This window comes from Amblyomma maculatum, chromosome 7 (assembly GCF_055883805.1).
Source record: "Amblyomma maculatum isolate TAMU_Amacu chromosome 7, ASM5588380v1, whole genome shotgun sequence".
Classification (NCBI taxonomy): Eukaryota; Metazoa; Arthropoda; class Arachnida; order Ixodida; family Ixodidae; genus Amblyomma; species Amblyomma maculatum.
In genome coordinates, this window is record NC_139350.1 from 56,171,024 (window position 1) to 56,198,794 (window position 27,771).

The 27,771-nt window shown below is 46.0% G+C and overlaps 1 protein-coding gene across 2 annotated transcripts in view; it reads right to left on the bottom strand.

The window, feature by feature from the left end:
• The window catches only part of Swt1 (Swt1 RNA endoribonuclease), a 130,257-nt gene that overhangs the window by 42,266 nt on the left and 60,220 nt on the right, over positions 1–27,771 (bottom strand). For both annotated transcript variants that reach the window (XM_084609105.1, XM_084609104.1), the window contains 2 exons: positions 27,201–27,289; positions 19,182–19,311 (listed from right to left, as the gene is read on the bottom strand). In XM_084609105.1, coding sequence (XP_084465231.1) covers positions 19,182–19,311; positions 27,201–27,289 — 219 coding nt within the window. The remainder of the gene's footprint in view (positions 1–19,181; positions 19,312–27,200; positions 27,290–27,771) is intronic.

The following is a 27,771-nucleotide window of genomic DNA, read 5'->3' on the forward strand; positions in this document are numbered from 1 at the left end:
CGCAATTCTCCACCGGATATAAAAAAAAAAAAAAAATCCGCGTGTCGATGGAATTGCATAAACAGGTTTGGGGTGCGACCCGATGCCGGTGAACACCTCCGACAACGCACTCCCTCACCAGAACAGGAGTTGGCCACCCTGGCGCAGTAACCTCTCATAATAAGCTCCATTAGACCCCGGCCCTCGGTCACCAGCGGCTGCGGAACAACTGACCACGGCGGCGGTCAGACCTGTGACGCAACAGGGGGTGCTAAGAACTTCTGGCTCCGCTGGACAGGCCGCCATGGCAATGTTTAACGTTAGAACCCTAGCTAGTGAAGCTAGATTAGCAGTGCTGTTAGAGGAACTAGAAGGTATGAAATGGGATGTCATGTGAGGTTAGGAGGCCGAATGAGGCATATACTGTACTGAAGGATGGGCATGTACTGTGTTATCGAGGCTTACCAGAGGCGACAACTAGAAGTAGGTTTCCATATGAATAAATATATAGCAGGTAATATAGATGAACTCTATAGTATTAATGAGAGGGTGGCAGTCATCGTAATTAGGCCTAATAAGCGGTATAAACTGAAGGTTGGACAGGCCTATGCACCTACATGTAGTTATGATGACCAGGCAGTTGAAAGCTTCTACGAAGATGTGTAACCGGCAATGCGAAAAGAAAAGACGCAGTATACTGTACTAATGGGCACTTCAGTGCCAAGGTAGGGAAAAAGCAGACAGGAGACAAGGCAGTAGGTGACTATGGCATTGGTTCTAGGAATAGCAGGGGGGAGTTACTAGTTGAGTTTGCAGAGCGCAGTAACCTAAGAATCATGAATACCTTCTTCAGCAAACGGGAGAACCGGAAATGGACATGGAAAAGTCCTAACGGGGAGACTAAAAATGAAATCGACTTCATAATGTGTTCAACCCCCGGCATTATGCAAGATGTAGAGGTAAAGGGGAAAGTGTGATGCAGTGAACACAGGATGGTGAGGTCCCAAATTAGCCTAAATCTGAAGAAGGAACGGAACAGATTAGTAAGAAAGAAACCCATCAACGAATTAGCGGTGAGAAGAAGGGCAGAAGAGTTCCGGATCTCGCTACAGAATAGGTATTCAGCTCTAACCGAGGATGGCGACATTACCCTAGAAGCAAGGAACAAGAATTTCGGAGATATCATTACTGAGTGCGCGGTAGAAGTAGGCGGTAGGATAGTTAGAGAGGATATCGGTAAGCTGTCTAAGGAGACGAAAGATTTTATAAAGAAACGCCAGAATATGAAAGCTTCCAATCCAACAGACCAAATCGAATTGGCCGAGATATCAAAGCTAATCAATAAGCGCAAGGTGGAAGGAAGTATAGCATCGAGAAAATTGAGCATGCTGTAAAGAACGGGGAAAGCCTTAAAGCGATAAAGAAATTGGGGATAGGCAAAAGTATGCAATAAGGGACAAGGCGGGCAACGTCAGCACGAATATAGTCAAAGTAGCCGAGGAGTTCTATACAGATCTCTACAGTAGCCAAAGTAGTCAGGACCGTAATGAGATTGGCGGTAGGGAAAAACAGTCAGACGTTCCACCAGTGACGAAGGACGAGGTCAAGAAAGCACTAGAAACTATGAAAAGGGGGAAATCAGCTGGAGAGGATCAGATAACTACAGATTTGCTGAAGGACGGGGGGGATATCGTGCTAGAAAAACTGGCCACCCTCTATACGCAGTGCCTGGTGTCATTGACGGTACCGAAACCATGCAAGAATGCAAACATTATCCTCATTCACAAGAAAGGGGACTCTAAGGACCTTAAAAATTACAGATCAATCAGCTTACTAGTCTGTTACGTATAAGGTATTTACTAATAGAATCAGGACAACTTTAGACTGCAATCAAGCAAAGGATCAAGCAGGTTTTCGGAAATGGTACTCTACTATCGATCATATCCATACCATCAATTGGGCGATAGAAAAATGCTCGGAATATAACCAGCTCTTATACATAACATTCATTGATTACGAAAAAGCATTTGACTCAGTTGAAACATCGGCGGCGATGCAGGCATTGCGAAATCAGGGGGCAGACGAGCCGTACGTGAAAGTGCTGGAAGATATATATAGTGGCTGCACAGCAACCATAGTTCTGCATAAAGAAAGTAACAAAATTCCCATAAAGAAAGGTGTTAGGCAAGGAAACACAATCTCCCCAGTACTATTCACAGCTTGTTTAGAGGAAGTATTCAGAGACTTGCAATGGGAGCAGTTAGGGATAAGGGTAGATGGAGAATACCTCAGTAATCTGCGATTTGCTGATGACATTGCCTTGCTAAGCAACTCGGGGGATGAACTGCAAATAATGATTGATGACCTAGACAGAAAAAGTAGAAAGGTAGGCTTGAAAATCAATATGCAGAAGACTAAGGTAATGTTCAACAGCCTCGGGAAGGAACAGCAGTTTACATTAGGTAGCGAAATACTGGAAATAGTAGGAGAATATGTGTACTTAGGACAGATAGTAACCGCAGATCCGGACCATGAAAAGGAAATATCAAGAAGAATAAGATTGGGATGGAGCGCATTTGGCAAGCACTCGCAGATTATGACTAGCAGCTTACCGGTATCGCTCAAGAGGAAAGTATACAACAGTTGCATCTTGCCTGTACTCACCTATGGGGCTGAAACATGGAGGCTAACCAAGAGAGTTCTACTTAAGTTGAGGACAACCCAGAGGGCTATGGAACGAAAAATGGTAGGGGTAACATTAAGAGATAGAAAGCGTGCAGAGTGGGTCAGAGAAATAACTCAAGTTACCGACATTCTAGTGGAAATTAAGAAGAAGAAATGGACATGGGCAGGACATGTAGTGCGAAGAGAGGATAACCGATGGTCGCTTAGGGTAACAAACTGGATTCCAAGGGAAGGAAAGCGTAGCAGGGGGAGGCAGAAAGTTAGGTGGGCGGATGAGATTAAGAAGTTCGCAGGGGTCAAGTGGGGGCAGCTAGCACAGAACCGGGTTAAGTGGAGAAATATGGGAGAGGCCTTCGCCCTGCAGTGGGTATAATCAGGCTGATGATGATGATGATGATGACACATAGCGCAGGAGTTTACTGTGGGCATTCCAGGACTGGCTCACTGTTCAATGAACTGTTACCGCATCACTCTAGGAACAATTGTACCATTAGGTACTTCGACCCAATACGCAGATTCAAAGGGCACTATATGATGACTGACTACTCGAACTGACATCGCGTTTTTTCCTTCATAATCATTTATGCTAGGTGTTTCTGCAACACTTCAGATTCCTAGCAAAGGGCAGATTAAAACAAAGAAAATCATGGCAGCAGACATCAGTTCCAGCAGCAGTATAATAAACTCTAGTTACAACCTTGTATAGTACACTATATGAGGTTGTACTATACACTACAACCTTGTATAGTACAGGTTGTAGTGCCTGAGGTTCATGTTTCATCTACCAGATGAAAGAAAAACAGTGCTTGGATGATGGCAAATCGATGCCCCAATGTTCACTCTCGGTGTCTGTTTGACATCACCTCAAGGTTGCCAAAATGGGAGCTAAACGAATTTCATCCTCAAAAAATTGCAATACTGCCAATCCTGCCTTGTGCTATCCTCCCAACTATCTTTCATGAATCTGTCAGTCCAGAAAACATAGTCCCAGGCATAATGGCGTCTCATTTAACATCTGCAGCTGCCTATGTCAAGCCATTAGAGACCTAAAATTGATTGAAGAATTGCTGAGAATTAAGTTGCCCTTGCAAAGATTGAAAAGGCCCAGAAAACATAGTGATAGCTCATTAATCCTAGCCCATTATTTCAGAAATCTAGATACTTCGAACTAGAAGTACAGTCCAGGGAAACACCCACCTAAGTCTAAAGCATCAGATGCCGTTAACTGAGACATGGGCGGGCTCGCACTAGTTAATTCATGCAGGACAGACCTCGTCGAGGTCAACCCGCGAAGTCAGAAATCGCCCAAGCAGACCTCCCCGAACCAGAGGTGTATATATAGTGGCGCCCGCGCTTCTCTAAGTTCACGCCATCCTGTCGTCATCAGGCGTGGGAATCGACCAGTCGTGCCATTTTGGACACCATATTTTACGAGTCATTGGGCTTTTGTTTTTATAAAATAGCGTCGCGCCATTCTAATCAACATTCGTTCTAACGCATATGCACATTTCTTTCTTGTACCCCCATTACCTCCGCTCTTCGAGTTAGAGGTGTATGCGGGCTCGGGGACAGCCCGAAAGCCCATACCCGGTCCGGCCCGCCTTGGGCTCGTGCCGGGCCCGGGCATATTTTTTCGGGAGGGTCGGGCCGGGCACATCAATCTCGAATATATGCACCTTCTGCGAAAGTGCAGATATGGCCATCGTGGACAAGGCGTCTCGAATACACAAAATTTTCCTGTGTCCTTCCAGCGCGAGAGCATCTGAGTTCTCACCCGACGTTGACCCGCCTGTCCACCATGTGCTCCCGCCGTTAACAGAGTCATTTCCTTATTTGTTTTGAGATTCACGCCATGCTGTCGCCTTTTGCATCTCTGTTGTGGCTTGCTGCTGGCCACGAAATAGCCGTGGTAGAAGTGGGGCATAGCACCAAGGAATCCGCGAGCTAATGTTGCCTCGTCCAGAAAATGTCCAGAAAGGCCCAGAAAATGCAATTGCGGCACATCTTGCTGACACCGTGTTCACCGCTGAGTGTTCACAACACACACAGGAGAAAGCATCCGACGTTCTATCAGCCAGCTCAGTTCAGTGTACCACGGAACTGAGCTGGCTTGTCCACGCTTGCACAGTGCGTGCTGCTGCAAACGAAGACCGGGAAAAGAAGAAGAAGGAGAGAAAAACATCGGCAGAAGAGTGGGCACACCCTTGCGCTTCGCTCCCTCGTTCCTTCACGCACATGCATGGCTTGCAAACGTCACGTGCTGGCGCGGGGTATAAGATCACCGCAGTTGCGCGCGCCTTTGGGGAAGGGCGCGGCACTGCCTCGTTCCCTCTCATTCCTTCCGTGTGTGGCTCGAAAACGTGCGGCAAACGGCCGAGGGTGATGCGATCGTCTTTGAGGAAGGCGCACCTTCCCGTGCGTGGTGCGGTGTTCAATATATCGAACGACCAGTGAAATTGAGTTCGATATAATACGCAGCTTCCCTATACTTTTACACGAGATTTTCAAGGGGGTATTCCGTGAGTTCGATGATTGACTGTTTTTTGGAAATGAGGAATTTCCGGAATCATTATTTCATGCGAATGAGGTTCGGGGAGGTCTATTTGATGATCGCTGCATGCACGCACAGCAACCTTTGCACGATCGCCTGTCTGAATGAGGCGAATTTACACTGTGCAGTCAAATCCCAGGACATCCACAAGCATTCCTAAGATGGCCAGCTGTGCAAAGTTTCCAAGGGCTCCTTGTCCCACTATACTATGCCACAAGGCTTCAAACTGAATAACGGCTGGCTATGTCATCTACCTTAGAGGTATCTCAAAATGTGAGAGGCCATCCAAACAAAGGCACTTTGCATATTATATGGCATTTTTCTTAAGTCTATACTGAGACAAAGCCCTCCTCAATTTTCAAAGAGTACTCAAGTGAAAAATCACAATGGACATTCATGTCCCCTTCACCAAGTTTAGGCCTCCTTTTTATTGGCTGTGTGGTGCTATATGTATACTTATTTCACAAACTAGCGAGAAATTCTGAAGAATAAGTCATGCGCATGTGGCCTATACACATGCAGCTTTGCACCAGGCCACTAAATAGAAAACTGCAGGAAGCATGTGCTTTTACATCACAGCTTGCACCTCTATTTTCCTAAAGAGGTACATGTTGAGGTCGTGCCATGAACTACTGATTCAGGAGGTCAAAGACCAGTTGATGACAATGGCCATTAGGCAAGTAACCCAAACCTCTCTCTAAGTAAGATGCCTTCTATCCACACCGTCCTGCAAAATGAGCACTAATGCCCAAGTTGCTTTTTGCACGAGGCACAAAAATTGTGCACACGTTTCCTTCAGAATGTTGATGCATGACATTATCCTAGTTTACCAACAATGCTAGTCCATTGGTTTACCAAGGCAGTAATGGTGCTGCAAGTGCAGAGTACCATAAGCATGGTCATTCTGCTATACATAGTCATGTAGATGACCAATGCAGTGCTCAGAAAAAATTTCCAGAACTTTAGATGTTGCCAGATGTACATGCACACAGTCTGTAATGACACAGCTGAGTTGAGTGGATACACAGATGGGAGGCTAGCCTCTGCACCACAGTTTCCTGCACCTTTTATTCTCTCTCAAGGGTGGTTCCACAACAGCTATCACTGTACAGCATCTCACGTATCATTTAAGGAACCTCTTGACAACAAAATACAAACAAAAGTCAGCAGAGAGGCCTCAATTTGCCAGCCAATACTTATAAACTGACTAGTTTAAAGCCCCAAAGTAATGCGTGAGCTGTGAGGAATACTGTGGAGGAGGGTGCAAGATTGGTTGAGGCCACTCAGGGTTCTTCAGTAGACATTAAGGGATCCCAAGTTGCTTAAATTATTAGATCACCACTATGGCATCTCCGATTGCCCAAATAGTCTTTTTAGACATTAAAAACTACAAATTAAAAACAGTCCAGCAAGCTGAGACTTACCTGCCACCCTTTGTTCATAGTGCGCTTTCAAGGGGTTCCATAATCGATACGTAAGAAGCTGTACATTGGTAGATGAATTCCTCTCGGCCCACTTTGGTAACTGGTTCCATCAAAAGGCTTGTCTTCATCTAGGCCAATATAAACACGAGTTCTCTTGATGAAACATCCACTAGCAAACTCCTCTTTTTCTTGTGCTCCTTATACACTGTACTGTCAACAATTCTATATTACCTGTGCCATATTTAGCCGTATTTAGCAAAATGGCCATATTTAGCAAGTTTTCATTACATCTTCTGATCCAAGAGCTAGAAAATTGTTAAATTTAATTCTAAATGCAAATGCAGCCAACCAAATTCAGTTTAATAATATGATCATTGCTAAAATATTCCATCTTACTGCCAAATTTTCTTTGCAATATCAAGGTTTTAAAACAAATTTAAGCAGCACTTGGAAAGATATGCTTGTGCCTAGGAAGGTAAAGCAAATACTTCTGAGAAAGAAAAAAAGAACTATCACTTCAGGTGCTATAGTTAAGCATGCCACTGAGTGAAACAGTTGGGCAAGCCCTTTGCAGCGCAGGTGGTGCCACCATCGTCAGCCTGACTGTGCCCACTGCAGGGTAGAGGGGCTCTACCATATCCCCCAATTAACCCTGTCCTGTGCCTTTATTAAAGCTACTGGTCTAGTGCATCCATCAGGCTCTCTGCCATTCCCTGCTGCGCTTGCCTTATTCTCTTGAAATCCAGTCAGTTGGCATTAGAGACCACTGTATATTTTGCCTACACATTAAATGCATTGCCCATGCCCCCTTCATTTCACCTACAATGTCAGTACTCATGTTTGTTCCCTTACAGAGTTGGCACCCATCCACCAAATTTTCATCCTCTATTATGACCACAGAATGAGACAACATATTACTACACATGAATAGAGACACGGATTGCATGAAAAAGCCACAAATAATCTGTAATTAAATTCTTACACCTGTGCAGTTCCAGTTTCCACTTCAACTGCGAATGACAACTGTGATGTCACTGAAATAAGGCAGTATGGTCACCATTTTGGATTTGAATATTTGAATTCACACCAATTTCAATGCAAGCCCAAAAGTTAAAATAACAAAGAAATGAATAAGCAGCGATTATATCATGCATAAGCAAAATATTGTAACGGATGAAATGGTTTTAATACAGGTGAACAGACGCACACGGCTCAGAAAAACCCGGAACAGTCTGCGCGCGCATCGCTTTCTCCACTTCTTCTGCTCCTCAGTGCGCCGCTACGAGGCGTAACAATTTCCCCCGGGCAAACGATTCTCGTCCTCGAGAAAATTAGGTAGATCGAAGATGGCAGCGCTTCATGCGAGCCACGTGAACAACTTGTGCCTTGCAGGATCGGCGGTTATCCGTCGTGACTTTGGCGATAACATAATTCACGTCATTCAGTTGGTCCAACACTACGAAGGGGCCATTGTACTTGCAGAGGAACTTCTCATATAATCCTCGCTTGCGAATAAGCATCCAAAGCCAGACATAGTCTCCAGGGTAGTAAGCAACTGCCCGATGATGCAGATCGTAGTGTTCTTTCGAGCGGTTTTGGAAGCGGGCTATACGACGGGCTTCTTTGGCACTGCATAGTATCTGGGAAACTGACGCATCGTCGTTGGGGGAAATGGGAAGATGGTGTCTAAAAAAACGTGGGGAGTTCTTGCATAGAGTAAATAGAAAGGAGAATAGCCGGTAACTTCATGATTTGCAGTGTTATATGCGTACGTCACATGCGGTAGCACTGAATCCCAGTTGCGATGGTCAGACGAGACGTACATGGACAGCATGGTTGTTAAGGTGCAGTTGGTGCGCTCGGTGAGACCGTTGGTCTGCGGATGATACGGTGTCGAGTGCCGGTAGTGTGAACCACAAAGTCGGAGAATTTCTTCCACGACATCAGCAGTGAATTGCCGACCACGATCACTTATAAATACATGGGGTGTACCATGGCGAAGAATAACAGAATGCAAAAGAAACTACGAAACAGCAGCTTTTGCGGTAGCGAGAGCAGCAGTCTCCGCGTATCTGGCAAGATAGTCAACGCAAACGATAACCCAGCGGCAGCCCTCCAGTCTTTGAAAAAGGACCGAGCAGGTGAATTCCAATCTTTTCAAAAGGTGAGGTAGGCAGCTGGACGGGTTGTAAAGGTCCGGCCAGCGTGGTGGTGCGTGCCTTAAGTCGTTGGCATTTTTCACATGTCGCAACGTATTACTTGGTGGTCTTATAAATTTGTGGCCAATAAAAACACTGGCGAATTCAGTGCAGGGTATGACAGAAGCATAGATGTCTAGAGGTAATATCATCGTGCATGGCATACAAAACTTGTGCATGGAGACTTTTTGGAACGACCAAAAGGAGGGCAGCACCGTCAACTGAGTAGTTCTTCTTGAACAAAACACCATCTTCGATAGTAAACTGCGCTGAATCTGCTCTTCCTTCTGCCTCTTGTACAAGAGGCTGTAGTGACCGGTCGTTGCCGCCTAAAGGTCGCCATACCAGGAAACGCCGACGCGATTGAGGCTAAACACCCGTCGAAGCCGTCTTCATCGTTAACAGAAGTCGGCAATGGGTGCCGTGACAAGCAGTCTGCATCACTGTGATGTCGTCCACTCTTGTACGCGATACCAAGTTGTATTCTTGCAGGCGTAATGCCGAGCGCCAGACGACCAAATGGATCGCCAAGTCCGATGAGCCAGCATAGCGAATGGTGGTCAGTAACTATGGTGAAGTAGCGTCCATATAGGTATGGTTGGAACTTGTGCACAGCGAACACAACTGCGAGGCACTCCAGTTCGGTAACTGTGTAATTCCGTTCACATTTTGTCAACGTGCGGCTGGCATATGCAACGTGTTCAGCCCCACTAAGCAGTTGCACAAGCACTGCCCCAAGACTGACGCCACTGGCGTCAGTGTGGACCTCAGTCACAGCAGAAGGGTCGAAGTGGCGCAGCAGTGGTGCTGAAGTTAGAGAAGGCTTGAGCCGATTGAAAGAGGATTCGCACTCTGGGGCCCACACAAATTGCAAATCCTTGTGCAGTAGAGAAGTAAGGGGGTGGGCACGTTGCGCAAAACCAGCAATGAAGCGAGGAAAATAAGAAGAGAGGCCAAGAAAGCTCCGAAGGCTTTTCAGGGTGCGTGGAGTTTCGAAGTCGCGTACTGCAGCAATCTTCTGCGGATCCGGCCTGATACCATCCTCGTTGACGAGGAACCCAAGAACTAAAGTTTGTCGCTCTCCAAAATGACACTTCTTCGAATTCAAAATGAGGCCTGCTTTGCCAATGCATTCAAGAACTTTATGGAGCCTCTCACTGTGCTCTTGGAAGGTCTTTCCAAAAATGATAACATCATCAAGGTAACACATGCATATTTCCCATTAGAGGCCACGAAGGACAGTGTCCATAAATCGCTCGAACGTCGCGGGAGCGTTGCATAATCAAAAGGGCATTACATTAAATTCGTATAAACCACCTGGTGTTACAAAAGTAGTCTTCTCACGGTCAGATGGATGTAGAGGAATTTGCTAATAACCAGATCGCAAATCAACAGAGGAGCAATATGACGCCGAATGCAGACAGTCGACAGCGTCATCAATGCGAGGTAAAGAGTATACGTCTTTCTTTGTTACCGCATTCAAACGACGGTAACGGTAGTCTACACAAAATCGTTAATAATGATCTTTTTTTCGCACCAGGATCACAGGTGCGGCTCACGGACTGGAAGATTCTCTGATGATTCCTTTATGCAGCATTTCGTCCACCTGTTCTTGAATTATCTTGCGCTCTGCCGGGGAGACTGTGTAAGGTTTTTGGCGAATAGGCGCTTCCTGTGTTAATTTTGTGCTGTAGCCGAGAATCTGGGAAATGGCTACCCGATCCATTTGAGGCAAAGTTGAACACTTGGGCATGCTTTGTGAAAATGTCCTGCAGAATACGACGTTCACTAGATGGGAGCGATTTGTTGACCATGCCCTCAAACTCGGCACAATATTCAGACTTGTCTTTCGCGGCTCCTCTGCAATTGGAAATAATTCAACGGTATGAGTCACATAATTCTCAAATCTCGCGAGTGTCAAACCAGAAGGAAGACGAACAGGCTCTTCTGACACGTTCACAGCTCAGAGGTATGCGCGACCATCCTCCGCCTCCACGACCGGAGCGTGGCACCAAAATATTTTTTTTCACTCCCTTCGAGACATCTGGCTCGACTATTGAATGTTTACCCATGAAGGATTCAGATGACTTCACGGGGAGAAACGTCGCCGTCATCGCAGGCAGCAGCACATCTTCCTTCTAGGCGAGAACTCCTTGATGACTCTGAGACATGTTATCGACTAATGCGGGGATAATGTTCGGCTGCAAACAAATTTCACCGGCACTAAAGTCTAAAGTCGCACCACACTTGCGCAAAAAGTCAACACCCAAGATAAAGTCATGCGTGGCACGTCTCAATACAACGAATTCTGTCCTTAGCACTCGTCATCAATTACAACTGAAACTGAGCACAGGCCAACCGGAACTGAAGTTTCAACCCCAACTCCACAAAACGTAGTGTTTATGTCCCACACAAACATAACTTTCTGTTGAAGGCGGTTCTTAAATGAAAGGCTCATAACTGACACAGCGGCACCAGTGTCAACCAAAGCATCCGTTTTAACATTGTCTACACACACTGACACTTTGTTCTTTAGCATGACGATAGGTAGAGGTATGCGTGAAATTGACTGTCTGACAACCTTACCTCCATCAGTCGCACCCCCTAGTTTCCCAGTGGTGGAGAAACAAAGCGGCAACGTGGGGATGGCGAACGGGGTTGTCGCTGCGGTGGGGAAGTGATGCTGCGATCGGACACAGGGGAGTTATTCCGTGTGTGGCGTTGAGAGGAAGAGGGCCGATAGGTAGCGGGGTGGCTGCTGCTCCCACTGGGCACCATTTGTGAAGCGGGGTGCTCGTTGGATAGGGGGTCGGGTAAATTGACGACGCGGGCAAAAGCGGAAGATATGTCCGCTGCCCCCCCAGCCGTAACATACGGGTGGCTGGCGGCTCTGGTAGTTCACTTCAGGATCCCTTGGAGGCCGAGATGGGGCGACAGAAGCGTGACGAGGAGCACCACGAGGCACTTCATCCGGAAGGGCTGGATGCTGCTGGAAATAAGGGTGCGATGTTGGTTGCAGGGTTTGCTCCACGCTGTTGTTGCAAGATGGTTGGCCGTTATTTTGTGCAGCCCATGGCGTGCGTTGTTCCATACGGACCTCGATGTCGGGTGGTAGGGTACATCGAAATTTGTACTTTGCCGCTGAATATCCAGCTTCTCGCGTATAATCCTGACCATAGAAGCGATGTCTTCAGCCTCCGGAATGTCGATACCGGCAACAGTTGTCACATTTGAAAGGCGGCGAAATTTGGGCGCTATGCGACGTACCTTCAACGCCTGAAATGCCCGGCACTGCTTGACGACATCTGCAACTGTGGCAAGGGTGTCCCGCGAAATAAGGAAGTTGTACACATCCTCTGCAATCCCCTTGAGAAGGTGCCCTACCTTGTCTTCTGACATCTGCCGGTTTACAATGCGACAAAGTTTCAATATTTCTTCGATATAACGTGTGCATGTCTCACCGGGCAGCTGGGCTCTCTGGGAAAGCTGATGCTCAGCACATTCCTTCTTCGCAAGGGTATCCCCAAAGGACTTTTAATTTCTTCAACAAATCGGTCCCAGGTCGTCAGGATTTCTTCGTGGTTATCAAACCACATCAGAGCCGTGCCAGCGAAGAAGATGACAACATTGTACAGACGTGCGATCGAATTCCAGCGGTTGTACTTGCTGCATCTTTCGTAATGTCTGAGCCATTCCTCAACGTCATCTTCGGGCTCACCGTGGAACGTACGTGGCTCTCGCTGGTGGGGAAACGTCGTCGTCTCTTCAGGTCGCTGTTCATGGGTCTGCGTCGTGCGGGTGGTAGCCATTGAAATGTACTGTTGAGGAGATAAAGGTGGCAAACCTGCTACACATCGGCTGCGACAAGGTACTGACGGATCCAGACAGTCTTTACTCACACCTAGAACCAAATGTAACGGATGAAATGGTTTTAATACAAGTGAACGGATGCACACGGCTCAGAAAAACCTGGAACAGTCTGCGCGCGCCTCGCTTCCTCCGCTTCTTCTGCTGCTTCTCAGTGCGCCACTACGCGGCGTAACAATATGAATAAGCAAATGAATAAGCAGTGATTATGTGTCATGAGACCACAGCGTGTCAATGACATCACAGCCATCGACGACGGCTGCAACCGAACTGCACGAGAGAAAACTTAATTATAAACTATTTAGGATGACATGAATTCCCCGGCTGGAGCGAATTCTGAACAACGTGCAGAACTTCGGGTGTTCCAAATGCTCCCCTGCACCACTACAGATAATAGGAACGGGCAAGCCATGACTGCAACCTCGAGTATGACACGGTGCTATGCACGTTGTTGCCTTTGTGATTGCTAGTCATGCCGCATGCACAGAGAGCAGTTTGCAGTGGCATGTAGCACGAACATCGCCATGAGTAGTGAGTTGTGGCTGCGTGGTCATAGATCCCACACATCTGCGTGACCGCATTTTGCATGCCTTGGTATACCGAATTTGTTTCTATGATAGAGCTTCAGGTGATATAAAATTCTTTCATGACTCTGTGAAACCTCTATTATCAATGAGATTTTAGTTTTCTGTGCATTCCTCTACCAACCAATTGACAATGTAAATAAAGTATACTATTGACTTGCTTTTTTCTAAGCCTGCCTATTCCTTTGGTTGACTGAAGTATAACATTGTCCTGATTCTATTAGTGATTACCTTTTAAACACCTTGTAAGCAGCGAACAGAAAACTGATAGGCTGGTAATTTTTCAAATTCTTGACATCCCTGTTCTTAATGACTAAATAATGTCAGTGTTCTTACAAGGTTTTGGTTCACTGAAGGCAGTGAAGTATTGTGTGTACAGGGTGGCCAGTTTTTTTTCTTTTAGCGCAATCTCCCCAGTGTTCTTCAAAAGGTCCAGTTACCTTATCCTCAATCAGCTGCTTTCCCCATTAACAATGCTTCTAAAGCTTTCTTTACTTCCCCTTCCATTAATAGCTTGATGTCTAATTCCTCTGTTCTATTACCTCTGTCATCATACTGATTACTCTGGCTGCTGTCCAGATCAGTGTAGAACTCCTTGGCCACTTGAAATATTTTATCCACATTGGTACAATATTGCCCTCTTTGTCTCTAAGCATATACATAAGATTTTTGTCTATGCATAAGGTTTCACTTTTACTAATTTTAGGCTATCTCAATTCTTCAAATCCATGCTCAATTCTGTCCACATAATTCTTTATGACCAAAACATTTCATTCATTGATTACTTTTGATATCTCCAAGAGTTTTGTTCTGTCTGTTGAGTTAAGAGGCCTCCATGCTTTTGCCATTTCTTAATCAGACCATTCGACTAGTGACCAGTATCCTGTCTAAGTGACCACCTTCCTCTAATGTGCACTACACATTCGATTATCTTCCCCTGCTTGAACGATAAGATTTCGTCCTTGGCTAAAGGCAAGGATGACATCTTACCATTGGTAGTGCATGCTAAAGAAGTCTGTTCTGCAGTGAAATACTGAATAGCTCTACTTTCCCTCTTCGGCTAACACATTGACAGGCTTCTTCCCTCTACCCTATGGTTGCTGCATCATACCTTTCGGAGGACCTGCACATCATGCACGATGCCAGGCTAAATGCATAGTGTTTATTTCATGTTTGGCCACACCATTCAGACTCTTCTACTTTATGTTCTCCAATTCTCATTTTTACTTCCATTTGAGGTAAAAAGGCATTCATAACCTGTGAGTTATTTCCTTCCATGAACTCTAGTAATGAATCCCCCCTGCTGTCGAAAAGCCTATGCTACTGTCACCCATCACCAGGACCCCAATCTGCTCCTGCCCAGCCAGGGTGGTGCAGTCGTTAGGGTGCTCAACTACTGCACCCATGGATGCGGGATCAAATCCCGGCCTCTGCGGTTCCTTTTAAATGGGGGCTAAAAGCAAGGTGCCCGTGTGCTATGCGAGCAATGCACGCTAAAGAACCTCAGGGGTCGAAATTTCCAGTCCTCCACTATGGCGTCTCACAGCTTGAGTCCCTCATAATCCAAACCAAACCATCCAACCTGCTTCATGCCTACCTTCACATTGAAGTAGGCCGTCAGTACAGTGTACTATATTTTACTTTATTGCTGGTTCCACTTCAAAGAAGCTTTTGACAACTTAGTCATCACGGTTGGATGTAAGCATGTAGGCTTGTAACGATTTCATTTTGTACCTCTTATTAAGCCTAATTACAATAACTGCCATCTTCTCATTAAAGCTACACAATTACTCTACATTTCCATCTATATCTTGATTGGTAAGGAATCCCATAACTAGCCCTCAATTGACCACTAATGCACAATAGCACAGTATGTATCCGCTGTTCAGCACTGTGTCAGCGCTCATCTGTCCTTCTTAGAACCTAAGCCCCATGCCATTGCAGTTAACAGAGTTATAGCATAGCACAATCCGCGGTTCGCTACCACGACCCGCTACCACGCTGTGCACTTGCTGACTGGTACTATAGTGCCTAGAATATACTGGCTAGTGTGACGAGCACCCGCGCTTTCCTATGGGCGAGGATGGCGCTATTTGCAATGAAAGCCAATCGTTAGCGGCAGAGGGCGCTGCTTGTTGGGAGGGTGCCACCTGAGCAGACGACGCAGTTTTCTCTCTTCAGAATACGGCAATCTGTTGGTGTTGTGCGTGCGTGTTAAACCTGCTTCTGCGCGTCTTTTGCTTTCACGAAGGTGCAGTAGTTTATTTACAGTGTAGGTGTTTGCTCATGCGAGTCGTTCCGCACTTCTACATGCTCGGCGACGATTGCATCAGTTATTTTTTTCTCGTTTTGTGCGCGCGTTCTGTGCTCGCCTGTATCCCTTCTTTTTTTACTGTGTCGCCAGTGGTGAAGCGCGGTTCCCGATTGTTGTTTCCCCAGTGCCTCTCACTAGACTGCAGAGAAAAATGCCAAAGAGAAAGCGGTGATGCACAGAGAAGACGCTTTTTTGGCAAACAAGGCTACCGCTAGAACAAGGAGCGTACGTATTACTGCGCTATCTGATGCTACGTAAGTACGCATTCTGTACAATGGGAACGAAGCATCGATAGAAATGACGGAAGGTAAACGGCAACTGCTTTTGTTGGCGAGAAACATTTTTAGAGCATGCAGTTATATTCACAAGGATGCAAACCTGGGCGAGTCGGTAACGGTGCTCCATTGCAGTGTGTAGCACAGAGTGTACACAGGCGCTACAGACAGCACCTGTGTTGTGTACCTTTTCTGTGTCCCTCGATTGTCCTTTTGCGCTACACATATGTCATATGGATGCAGTTATATATTAGGAGCATGTTTCACCGTAAGCGCGGCATTACCAACGAGCTTCATCGCGATTAACTGGCCGCGTCTCGTGCATATATATCCGAGAAAAAAAAAAAAAAAACTTCGTCAGCTTCTTCATTCAAAAGATGGTGACTTCTGCAAAACCTTGTGCAATCACAGGCCGCAATGTACCTTAATTAGCCGCTGTAAGTAAAGGTTCTTCGTTTGTGTTTTGCTGTTTTTTTTTTTTTTTATTCAAATACCTCACGGGCTCCGATTGGAGTATTATGTGAGGGGGGTTACATAACTGGGGTGCGAAACAGAAGCATGTAGAAGATGGTTATTTTAACATCGTTATTTTCAAAACGTTAGCATTATACCCTCCACACCTTGTGCCCAGACAGCACCAAAAAGGAAGGAAAGAAACATATGCGAGCAGCAACCAGCTCGTAAACGCCATAAGCGGGACGCAGGGACTGGACCCGGCGATTCGGGCTCGGAAATCAACGAGGGCTCCTGTCTTCTCAAAGCTGGCTTTCAAGACTGCAACGACTCATCCGGCTCCAGTGAAGCGGGCATTGTGGGTGAACAGAGTGGCAGCCAGGCTACACTGCAGACACCTAACCACCACGGAGGTCGTCATCCGTTTGAGGACATTCTCATTCCGGTTACATGGATGCGGATACCTTCCGTGGATGACAGCCTAGCTTATGCTTAAGACCCAATAACTTTGAAAAGATGAAGGTTGACCTTGCATTCCAACTTTTTGGAAATGAGGTTATTAAAGGACTTTTTTTGCACCGGCGGCATGTGGAGACTATATACACTCGGGTGCAACCAACAGAAGACTTCGTCAAGCTAATCAATCGCCTGATACGAGTAATGACCTCCAGGATAACCAAGCGTGCACTTAAGCCGGGTAGCCCAGACATGCGTTTCTTGGAAGACTTTTTAGGATATCTGGACAAGTGGGAAGAACATGCCAGCATTACCTTCCACTCGCATTGTCACCTTTGATTAAGCATGCTGCCTTCGTTCTATTAAACCGAATCTGTGTTTCGCGACTTGTATTCTTTGAGTCTGAATTCCTCCAAACGCGAAAGCTCTCATGTGCGTTTACCGGGTTAGCACGTACCGATTGAGCTTTCAAGTTCGAGCAATCTGCCCAAAGCAATTCGATATTAGCATTAGCATGTTAAAATGTTATATCAATCCTAAGCTCCTGAAAGAGCTGTAAAACAAAGTATTAAACGTGAGCCAAAGCAACGCGCAGCTCCCTTTCCAACTCGCAGCAGCGCGGCGCAATGTGCGCGAGAAACCGGTTCGCACCCTCTCGCACCACAGCGCCGCTATGCGGCCGCCGGCGGCTTTCATTGCTATTCGAGCCATCCCAGCCGGCGCGCTCGACACACTAGTCAGTATATTCTAGGCACTATACTGGTACTGACGTGACAGGCATGCACATCACCGTCCAGCATGTGGTGCCATCTGGTGCCCTTAATGTGATCTGCATATTCGCAGTGAAAAGCACAGTAGCAGATCATTACCTGTTAGTTCGGCGAACAGTACTAGTACCGATAGGCCTATATGTTTCTATAATTATTACACAGCCAGGTGCAGTTTCCAACAGCAGCCTGCCTGAAGGCAGATTTTTAGCATCCTTCCCCAAGTCCCAAACCGACCACCAGCTTGGCCAGTTGCTTCATATTAAAGCAGGGTGGCCAAATGCTGTTCTAGCTAGGGAGTGCCTTTTCATCCCCGGTCACCGAGACCAGGCTGCACTCCAGGCCTGGTTATGCAATTCTATCGACACACAGATTTTTGTTCTTTTATCCAGTAGAGAATTGTGCAGCATCAGGATTCGAACCGCAGTCTTCTTGTATGTTAGGAAGATTCTTACCTTTATGCCGTCCTCATATTTTCTTGCAGCACAAAATTTTGCTCAAGTGGTGTGGAAACCCTACACAACATACAAATAGCATCACTTTCATCAATCACATTCCTAAAATGGTTGTTGAGCAGAGAAAAACAGGGCCACATAAGAAAGTAACCAAGATGCTGCCACCGATCTTCTGGGGTGGTTTCTTGGATCTTCTTCAACCTGTGAACTAATGCTGTATGATGCGGCAGTACTGTCAGAGCCACTCTGTCTAGATCGACAGAACAAAACACGGCCGTGGCTCAATCACAAGATTTGCCATTTTTCAGGGCACATACCTTGGTAGTGAATTCAAACAGCCATTCTCAACCTATGCACTCCACTGTTTTTCATACGACTCAAAAATTGCCACAAGAGTGTAAAAAGTCAAAACTTAAATTTTGAAAATAAAACCTGTTTTTTAGCTTCAAGGCATATAATGCAACGTGTTCAAGAACAGTGCAGAAGCATGCAAAACTGACGTTCACATTCATTATTAGCATGCTAACAATGATCAGTGGGCGTGGTAGTGAAAGAACTAAAGGCAGCTTTAATAGCACATCTTGGAAATGAAAAATTAAATGCTGCAAGTTACTGCAATAAAACAGCAACACATTACACTTATAAGTTATGGACAAATGTGACCAGCTGCCAGCAATGCATTATTAGCAGTTGGTTACCAACCACGAGATCACGTTCCCTCCTCATGGTTTCTGCACCTGAGGCTATTTCTCCAAGCTCATCTCAGCATCATCAAGCAAGCAAATAGGACAAATTACAATCAACGGTAAAGGCCAGACGCATTTAGGCAACATACCAGTATGCTCATTGCGCAACCTCTGCCACAACAGATTATTATTATTATGAAAACTCATGACCGAAATGTATGTCCAAAAATGCCTCTGCACCACCAACGTTACTTCGGTGATGGGTAAAAATGTTGGCGCGACTGTCAAAGCTACCTGGGTCCAGATGTCAGTGAGTGCCTTTGGTTGCTTGTTACACTGCGCCACTGACTGACAGCACTTCCTTCCACTGGAGCCCCTCTGACTCGTGTCACTGGCCACTTTGGGCCAGCTAAAGCACCTGTGTGGCGATGGCCACGTGAGAATTGTGACCAACTGAAGCGATCCGGAACGCTGGCAGCTGACTTGCCTGGACTGTTTAGCAGGGAAGGTGCCATGCAGCTCCTCAAGCCTCGCTACATCTTCAGCCAGCTGGCTGTAGTGCAACTGCAAGTCGGAGCACAGCGTGAAGACCAGGTACAGTAGGCGGGAGAGCTCTCCTGAATTCAGAAAGAGAGGTTTCGTTGCTGTAGCCCTCCAACACAAAAAGGTCCCTCAGCACAGAGTGCTTGAGCCACAATGAGGGTAGGCCCTGGTGTTTTGCATCATGCATGACAAGCTGCAGTCATAGCTGCAGAGTGCTTCTGACACTATGCTACTGAAGATTGGAACTCTCAATTCTGAGCCACATCTGAATCTAAGCTAAACAAAAAGACAACCTTAGAAAGCGTAAAAGTACCCCACGGTGGTCAAATTTACTCCAAATCATTGGTGCACAACAATGTATTTTCGTGAGTGCTTCGAGTAAAGTCTGCAGATGTTACATAAAAACTCACAGCCCCACCTGTGTTTCCCTGCTCAAACCTGTCTGCAGTTTAAAATTGATTTACATCTGCCTCCTAATAAAGGAAGAAATATGGTCATAGGGGCTGCACAAATAATCCCGCAGACACAGGTAAACAAATGTGCCCCATTCCGCTTGGTGTCCAGCTACATAGCACAGCTTTGCACAAAAACCATAATAAGCAGACATCAACCACAACCTTAACTTTTATAACTACACAGGTTTAAGCCCAACGAGGCAAATAAAGAACACTGCAAAAATACACAAAGCGATTAGGTTAAATAACTGACAGCAGTAAAAAACTATAATTTATAATGACACAAACACATTGAAATTAAAAGAAACACACAAGCATCCAAATTTCAGAAAGCCTGCAAACAGTATTTCTGCCATATTAAAATGTCTGGAAGTCACAAACCTTGTTATCTCAACTTGCAGCCGACGCCGCATTGTCTCTAAACAGCACTCACTACAATTCAATCCGGTTACAATGAAACTGGAAGAAGTCCACCATTTTTCGTTGCACGCAGTTTTTGCGTGAAGTCTCAAAAAAGGACAATGCACATTGGAAACCAAAATTATAAATAAATGTAGAGGCCCCTGCCTTGAAAATGCTTACAGCAAGTACCTCATTAGTCAAAGGTGAACCACTTCGCTATCACGCTAGTGGTGGCACAACTGCAGCAGCAGCCATCGCCACCTCCGCCGCGGCTCACAAGACGCGAAATCTCACAAACAGCCATGTGGTGGCAAAGGGTGCACACTGCTCGTTCCATGTGCATTTTTTCTTTGTCCAGTTACAGTTTGCCATTTTTGAGCATGAGCTATTGCACCACATTCCAAAAGCAAAACTTGTGGAGACTGCTGCATTTGGTACGTAGAGGAGCCAACAGCACCGCAGCACATTGTATTAATTGCACTTGCTCGTTCCTCCCAAACACGCTAGAGTTTTATCGTCACGGAATCTTTACGTGGCTCTGTAGAAATTCGAGTAACTCAGCTCTAGCTACGATAGTTGGCACAGCGAATTCGTTACATCAAGGCTGACCCCAGCAACACATTTATTAGAATTTTCTAGGAGTTTTCAACTACATGTGCTTCAATGAAGGCAGCACTGGGAATTTAAGAACTTCGCAATATCGAGGAATTCGCTGCATGAAGGCTCATTACACATAGGTGTAACTGCAGCTACCAACAACCTGCATTCATTGGATTTGTTAATGCCCCTTTCTTGGTCATAGAATCGACTGGCAAAAGTGCATATGAGACAATGCTAACGTTTGCATAATAAAACAGTCACATCAACAGTCAACAAGAGCCACTGTCACAGTGGAGCTACTGAATGGTCCCGCCAATAGAAAAAGCAGAAACATTTGCCAGCAGCTAAACTAAGCATACCACAGCTGCTTTGCTATGAGACTGGCCCATTAGCCGTGGATACGCTGAGAAGCATAGCTGAAGTCACCAGGGGGCCTTCGCTTCGCTCTGCAGAGGCTCTCGAACTGGTTTTAATGGAGAGCACCTTTTCAAGTTCCCCAAGCACCTTCTTCCATACATAACTCAACCTTTTGCCGACTTTGTTCCGAGACTGGTCACACCGTAATCATTACATCTTTCACAGCACACAGAGCCCCGATTGTTTAATTGGGGCATTTTTCTGAGCAATCATGCATCTGCATGTTCCTTTTTGCCAGATCTTAGGCAGGAAGGGCCAAAGTCACAACACATATGCAGTTCCTCCGCACCTTCCCAAGGCAGCTGGGGCTCCATCCTGGCTCAGGGACCAAGGTGACAGGAAAAAATGTGTACAACAGACTGCCACTGTCAACCTGCTGCCAAAAAGGAGGACCCAGTTAAGCGTGCTGTAAGTACCACAGTATCTTGCATTCCTGGCTGATTACCCTTCAACCAACTGATGTCCGTTTGAGCATGCCTAAGTGTGACCAGATGTAACTTTGCCTTTCGTGACCCTTGTGCCAGTTGTAGACTGGATAGGAATATTTCCTACCTCGCGCTACTCCCACACCTGTAGTCCGAAGCAACACACGACATGCTACTGAGATACATGGGCAGCCTTAGCTCCACGGAGCACTATGCCAGCACTGTAAGACCAAAATTATGTGCATAATGCGATCTATAAAAGAATATTTATTTTCTGTTCCTTGACTGTGCATGCTCCTTTAAACTGTGTGTTCGCCTTCACCCCATAGACAAGGAGAGCATGCTGCTAGGCTGCATGGCGTACAAAAGTCAGCACAAAAAGCAGACAAGGGACACCTAACGGAAGGCAAGGAAGACATTCACCATCACTGGGGAACACCTTCTCTCCTGTTTCTTGTCTGGTTTTTGCACCAACATGTCATTTTGCTGCGTAAAACAGGACCGATGTAGGCTGGCTGGTTGATGCTGACTCAACAAATGCTGTTGCATTCTTATGGAGCCAAAATTTATCCCCTAATACATCTAGAAAATTTTGGTGGAAAATAAAAAACTCTTATTTCCCAATAAGCACAGTGCTCCCTTCCCAGTTTTCAAGCAGGGCACATTTAAAGGCTCTCAGAATAAGCATTTTTAAAAGCTATTCATTCCATTCACATGACATGGGCCAATGCTTACATCTTTACACATGTTACCGATACCTACAAAAGTGAAGAAAAAGATGTAGACAGCTACTTTTGTACACCACCTTACCAAAACCCCGCCAAAGTCCAACAGCTCCCTTCAACAATTTTACCACAAAGAACAGCCAGTGAAGTAGACAGTTCCTGATCTAACAAAACACCAAAAATGAAAAGGATCATAACATAGTAGAAACCTCAACTACGCTTTTCAGCTTGTTCACTGCAACCCTCTTGTAGCATACCAGAAGTGTCATGTCCAGTTTAACTGCTTGCAAAGTTATTTCTTTTACAATTAGCAGGATCATATAATAGTTGCATCCTGACCCCATCACAGCGGCTCTTAACGGGCATTGCAGAGATGGTTTTATGCGCTGCAACATGCTCAAGAGATTGAAGAACAAGGGCACGCGGTGCTGGCTACTCACACATATTTACGATTTGCATTAGCCAAATATAAAGAAGAGAGAAAGAGAAGGCACAAGCAAGCAACTTCTGAAGCACTCACAACAGCAGTCGAGGGAATTGCAAATAAAATGCTTTGCAAAAACACACAGATGCATAGAATCAAGACAGGAATTATTTTCAAAGTAAAAATGCCCCTCTACCAGTAGCACAAAAGCCAGAGAACACCACGACCAGCAATATAACAAAAAAATAGTTAAACCTCCATGTAACGAACCTCCATGAAGAGAATTCCTCGATATTATGAAGTTTTTCAATTCCCCAGCGCCGCCCAAATTGAAGTGCATGTATTTGAAAACTCTATGCAACAAACATGTTGCGGCGGTCGACCTTGATATAACGAACTCGCAGCATCGACTGTCTCTTAGCTAGTGCCAAGAACTCCGCAAGTTTTAGGGCAATAAAACACTAAAGGAACGTCTACTATAGCAATGAATGACCGCAGTTAATACAACACGGAGTGTTTCAGTGCCAATGCTGCATCTCCGTGGCAGATGCAGCAGTCTCCGCTGCTTTCGCTGTCGGAACATGGCGCTACAATAATTCATACTTAAAAGCAGCAAAAAATAACAGAAAAAAGACATGGGTGAGCAGCGCGTGCCCATCTTTGCCACGCGTTTGCTCGCGGGCTTCCACGCGCCGGTAGCGGGAACAGCGGAGAAAGCTGGCGACGCGAGGCAGAGTCTGTTTCTTTGAGCAACGGTGGAAGGCGAACACGCGGCGGCACAGTTCTGCATCGAAGCCAACGCGCGCGCTCTCCCCCAGACTGATTCCTTCTCCACCCCCCCTCCACGCTCCATCGCAGATGCGTCGCGTGAGCCGCAGAGGAGGTGAAGGCTGCCGCCAAAGTCGCGCCGCATTATCAGCGCGATCGCAAGACATTTCACTGCTTCTATGACTTCAAATAATTCTGATTTACTGTAAACACTTTCAACGTGGTTTCCCTTACATCAATTTTTAGTCTGGTTTTCGTTCTACATTGTCCTTTTGGGTCTTCACACGAAAACTGCACGCAACGAAAACCTGAATGTAATAAAAAATCGCAGACATTTTACAATTTCATTATAACCAGGTTTAACCATAAAGAAGGCCCCACCATGGTGGCTAAGTGGTTAGGGCGCTTAACTGCTGATCGTGAGGACACTGGTTCAATCACGGCCGCAGCAGCCATGTTTCAAATGAGGCGAAAAGCAAGGCGCCCGTGTGCTGAGCGATGTCAGTGCACGTTTCAGAACCCCAGGTGGCCAAAATTTTCGGAGCCCATTACTACGACCTCTCTAATAGCCTGAGTCATTTTGGGACGTCAAACCCTTCGCTTACCGCACCTATAAAATTGTTCAATTTCAACAGTGGTCTGAAATGCCCCGTTCTGACAAATCTGGGCCGGTTCAGTATGCTGAAACTTTTGGAACCGGCTTGTTCATCAGCCACATGAAGGAGTATATTTTTTAACTTGGTATGACACCTGTCAACAAGGAGCAATCGCATCAAGCATGCTGCCCAAAGTGGCCTCCTTGTCCTTCACTCGCCCTGTCCATCAACACCAGTTAAGGCTGCCCTCAATATAACAAATATACCTCACGACTGATAATTCAGCAAAACATCACATCAAAAGGACGTAATTGCATATATTTATTTCTGCAACAACAAACCCAACAAACCGAAAAAGAAAGATATGTCGTACTTTTTTCTTTTTTTTAAAGAAGAAAGGTGCAGCTGTGAAGAAATACAAAGAGAACAACAAGGTTTTCGACAGATAATTTTCCCGACTGCAGCCATCAAAATAAAGGGGCCTATTTTAACTTTGAACTTGTAGGAACATGTGGACCAGTGCACGCACAAATAGCTAAAATGAGGTGAAGTGGGAGAAACCGGAATATAAAGCTGCAGCAATGTGGACAATGTCGTATATGTCTGGTACACTGGAACCTGAGAAAATCACAATTGGTAGCCATCTTGCAGTTCATGTTCTTTTTGCCGATTCCATCAACACACCATATAAGGACCATTTAAAGTTTTGAACCAACTCAAAACTGCGCCTGCATTCACAAGAATGACTACAAATAAACAAACAGCGAATCAAAGCAATGTTAGATCATGTGAACCTGTGCATAGGGCAAGCAGAGCTTTTTGCCACCGCAACCTCTTGATCTTAGATAATGGAAAATACATGCACACCTGGGTGACACTGAAGGCATGTTTCCAATGGTATGCATGAAAGAAGGATACAATACACTTTGGGAAGAAATAAAGAAAGCCGACATGAGGAAAGTGAAAAATTATAAGCCCTGCGCCTTGGGCCATGGATGCCCTAAGCATAGTTATGCGAGCGTGAAGTACGAGAGGAACAAGATGCTTTCGCAACACATGGTGTAATCATCATCGTCAGCTGGACCATACCCATTGCAGAGCAACGGCCTCCCCCATATTCCTCCAATTAACCCAACCTGTGCTGGCTGCATTCACTTGACCCCCGCGAACTTCTTAACCTCATCCACCTACCTAACTTTCTGCCAACCCCTGCTATGCTTTCCTTGCCTTGGAATCAAATTTGTTACCCTTTGCGACCATCGGCTATCCTCTCTTCGCACTACATATGCCCTGCCTATGCCCATTTCTTTTTGAGTTCCACTTGGATGTCATTAATTCGAGTTATTTCTCTGACCCACTCAACACGCTTCCCATCTCTTAGCACTGCACTTACCATTTTACGTTCCATAGCCCTCTGCATTACCCTCTTCGTGAGAAAAACTCTTTTCGTCACCCTCCCCATTTCAGCCCCATAGGTGAGCAAGACGCAACTGTTATTACTTTCCCCTTGAGCGATACCTCTTCATGTGGGCCTCTATTATTAGCATACAATCATAGGCACTCACCCGATCATTATTCCCTTCATGTGGGCCTCTATTAGCATACCATCCTAAGCTACTCACTTAATCATCATTCGCTTCATTTAGGCCTCTGTTATTAGCATACAGTCCCAAGCCACTCACCTAATTATTAGTATTCCCTTCATTCGATCCTCTATAATTAGCATACAGTCCTAAGCTACTCTCCAAATCATTATTCCCTTCATTTGGGTCCCTGTTATTAGCATACAGTTCTAAGCTATCAGATTATGTGAAAGGCCACCTGATTAACATTATTAAGCCCTGCTTTAACCAAGCAGTATGAGCCTGTCCGCATGGCTTAGAGATAGCATGCCAGACTCTGAATCCAAAAGCCCCGGACAGTGATTCCCACCTAAAAGGCGATGCCGAAGTTGGCGGCTCCTGCCAATTCATGTGGCCCACCTTTCATGTGTTTTGAGGATGTCGCTCAGTGCCAAGCCATGTCACCTGGCAACTACCACCTGCCAGGGACATGCCGATGATCTTCTGTTCACAACACTTATGCCGCCAACAGATTTTCTGTAGATAAATGTTGGGCTAAAAGCGCACTGGCAGCAGGAATATAGCTTCAGTGCATACGAATGCTACAAGCTTAATTTCTTGTTTTCATTTAAAAGTATCTTGATCAGCACTTCCCAAAGTGGACTGGATTTGAGAACTGTGGGGATGCTGTGCAGTCATTTTGACCACCTGGGGCTCCCTAACGCGCGGGCGCCCTGTATTTCGCCCACAGAAATGCGGCCGCTGCAGCTGGAATTGAATGGGGTCTTCAGGCTCAGTAGTCAAGCAACCTAACTAAATGCCTTGGTCCTTGCTTGTTCACACACAAACAAAAAAAAAAGGGACTTGCCCTTCCTTCAGTGCAGTCTATCTCCCTAGCTTAAACCTGCCTGTCTACCTTTTCCATGAGAACCCAAGCCTACCAGTTGCATCCACAGAACAAATCTAGTCGGCACCTCTGAACGAAGACCTCTTTCCAGAAATCACAAGAAAACCAAACGTGCTCCCTCCCCCGTGCACAATACTTCCTAAGGTTGGCCCATCATCTTTCTGCACCCATTTGAACAGAAGCATGTTGCTTTGAGTGCAGCAGTGAGGTTCTCTACTTTGGAAGCCTAAATAAACACCCGTCCAAGCGACATTCAGACTGCCACAATGGCCAAAAGTCATGCAGGGTTGTAAACATTGGCTAGCCACCTGCTGCAGGGGTGGGGAGCAGACATTTAAATGCATGCTACCCCAAACTGTCCTGTCCACTTCAAAAAAAAAAATAAAAAAATGTCCATAACAAGTTGACATTTGTATTGAAATTTGAAACTGTTTTTGCCAAATAAAGAAAGTTTATTAATATTACAGCATTCGTGCGCCATCATCCTCCACACCCTTGGCACAGTGACAAGTGACTGCCACACAACAAGACAAACTCGATTATGACTATATAGAAAACAAATCTTATCACTGCCTCAGAATATCAGCAACAGACAAAGTGGCCAGCCACACCTTTGTGCAACAAAGGTGTGCCTTACCAAAACCTCTTCTGAGGCACCAGAGAAAAGGAAGAAAATGCGCACCTCCACCAGACTTCAGCAAGTCCAGGAGCTGGACCATGATTGGCTTCAGTGACGGCTTGAATGCGGTCCCTCCCAGCGCAATCCAGTGTCTGCAATGTGACGAGGCAATAGTATGAGGTGAGTGACAGTGACTGCCCCCTTCTCTCGCATACTGTGACGAGAAAACCACACTCACTGGCACTTCCACTAACCCTTCATTCATTTAACTAGCACACACAAGCTGCTCTAGCAGTCCAAGCATATGCACCTATGATGATTCTGCCTTTACACTGCTCAAAGAAGATGGAAGTAGTAAATACATCATTTGAGAGCTTCCTTGCACTTTGCGTTGTGGGATTCGGGCTTGCTGCGGCTGCCCTTTGCGCGGCCTCCGCCCGCTTCCCAGTTGTTCTCCCCGTTAAATTTCTCCCGCCTGAGGCGGCGGAGAGGGGCTCGAACGACTTTTCACTGTCGTTCGGGCCACAGCTCCGCCCTGGCGTCCCAGTGGTTGTTCTCATTGGCGCCTTTTGGCGGGAACACTGCACCGCTTCGACAGCCGCGCTCGCACGACTGTCCGAGCGGAGCTCAGAGA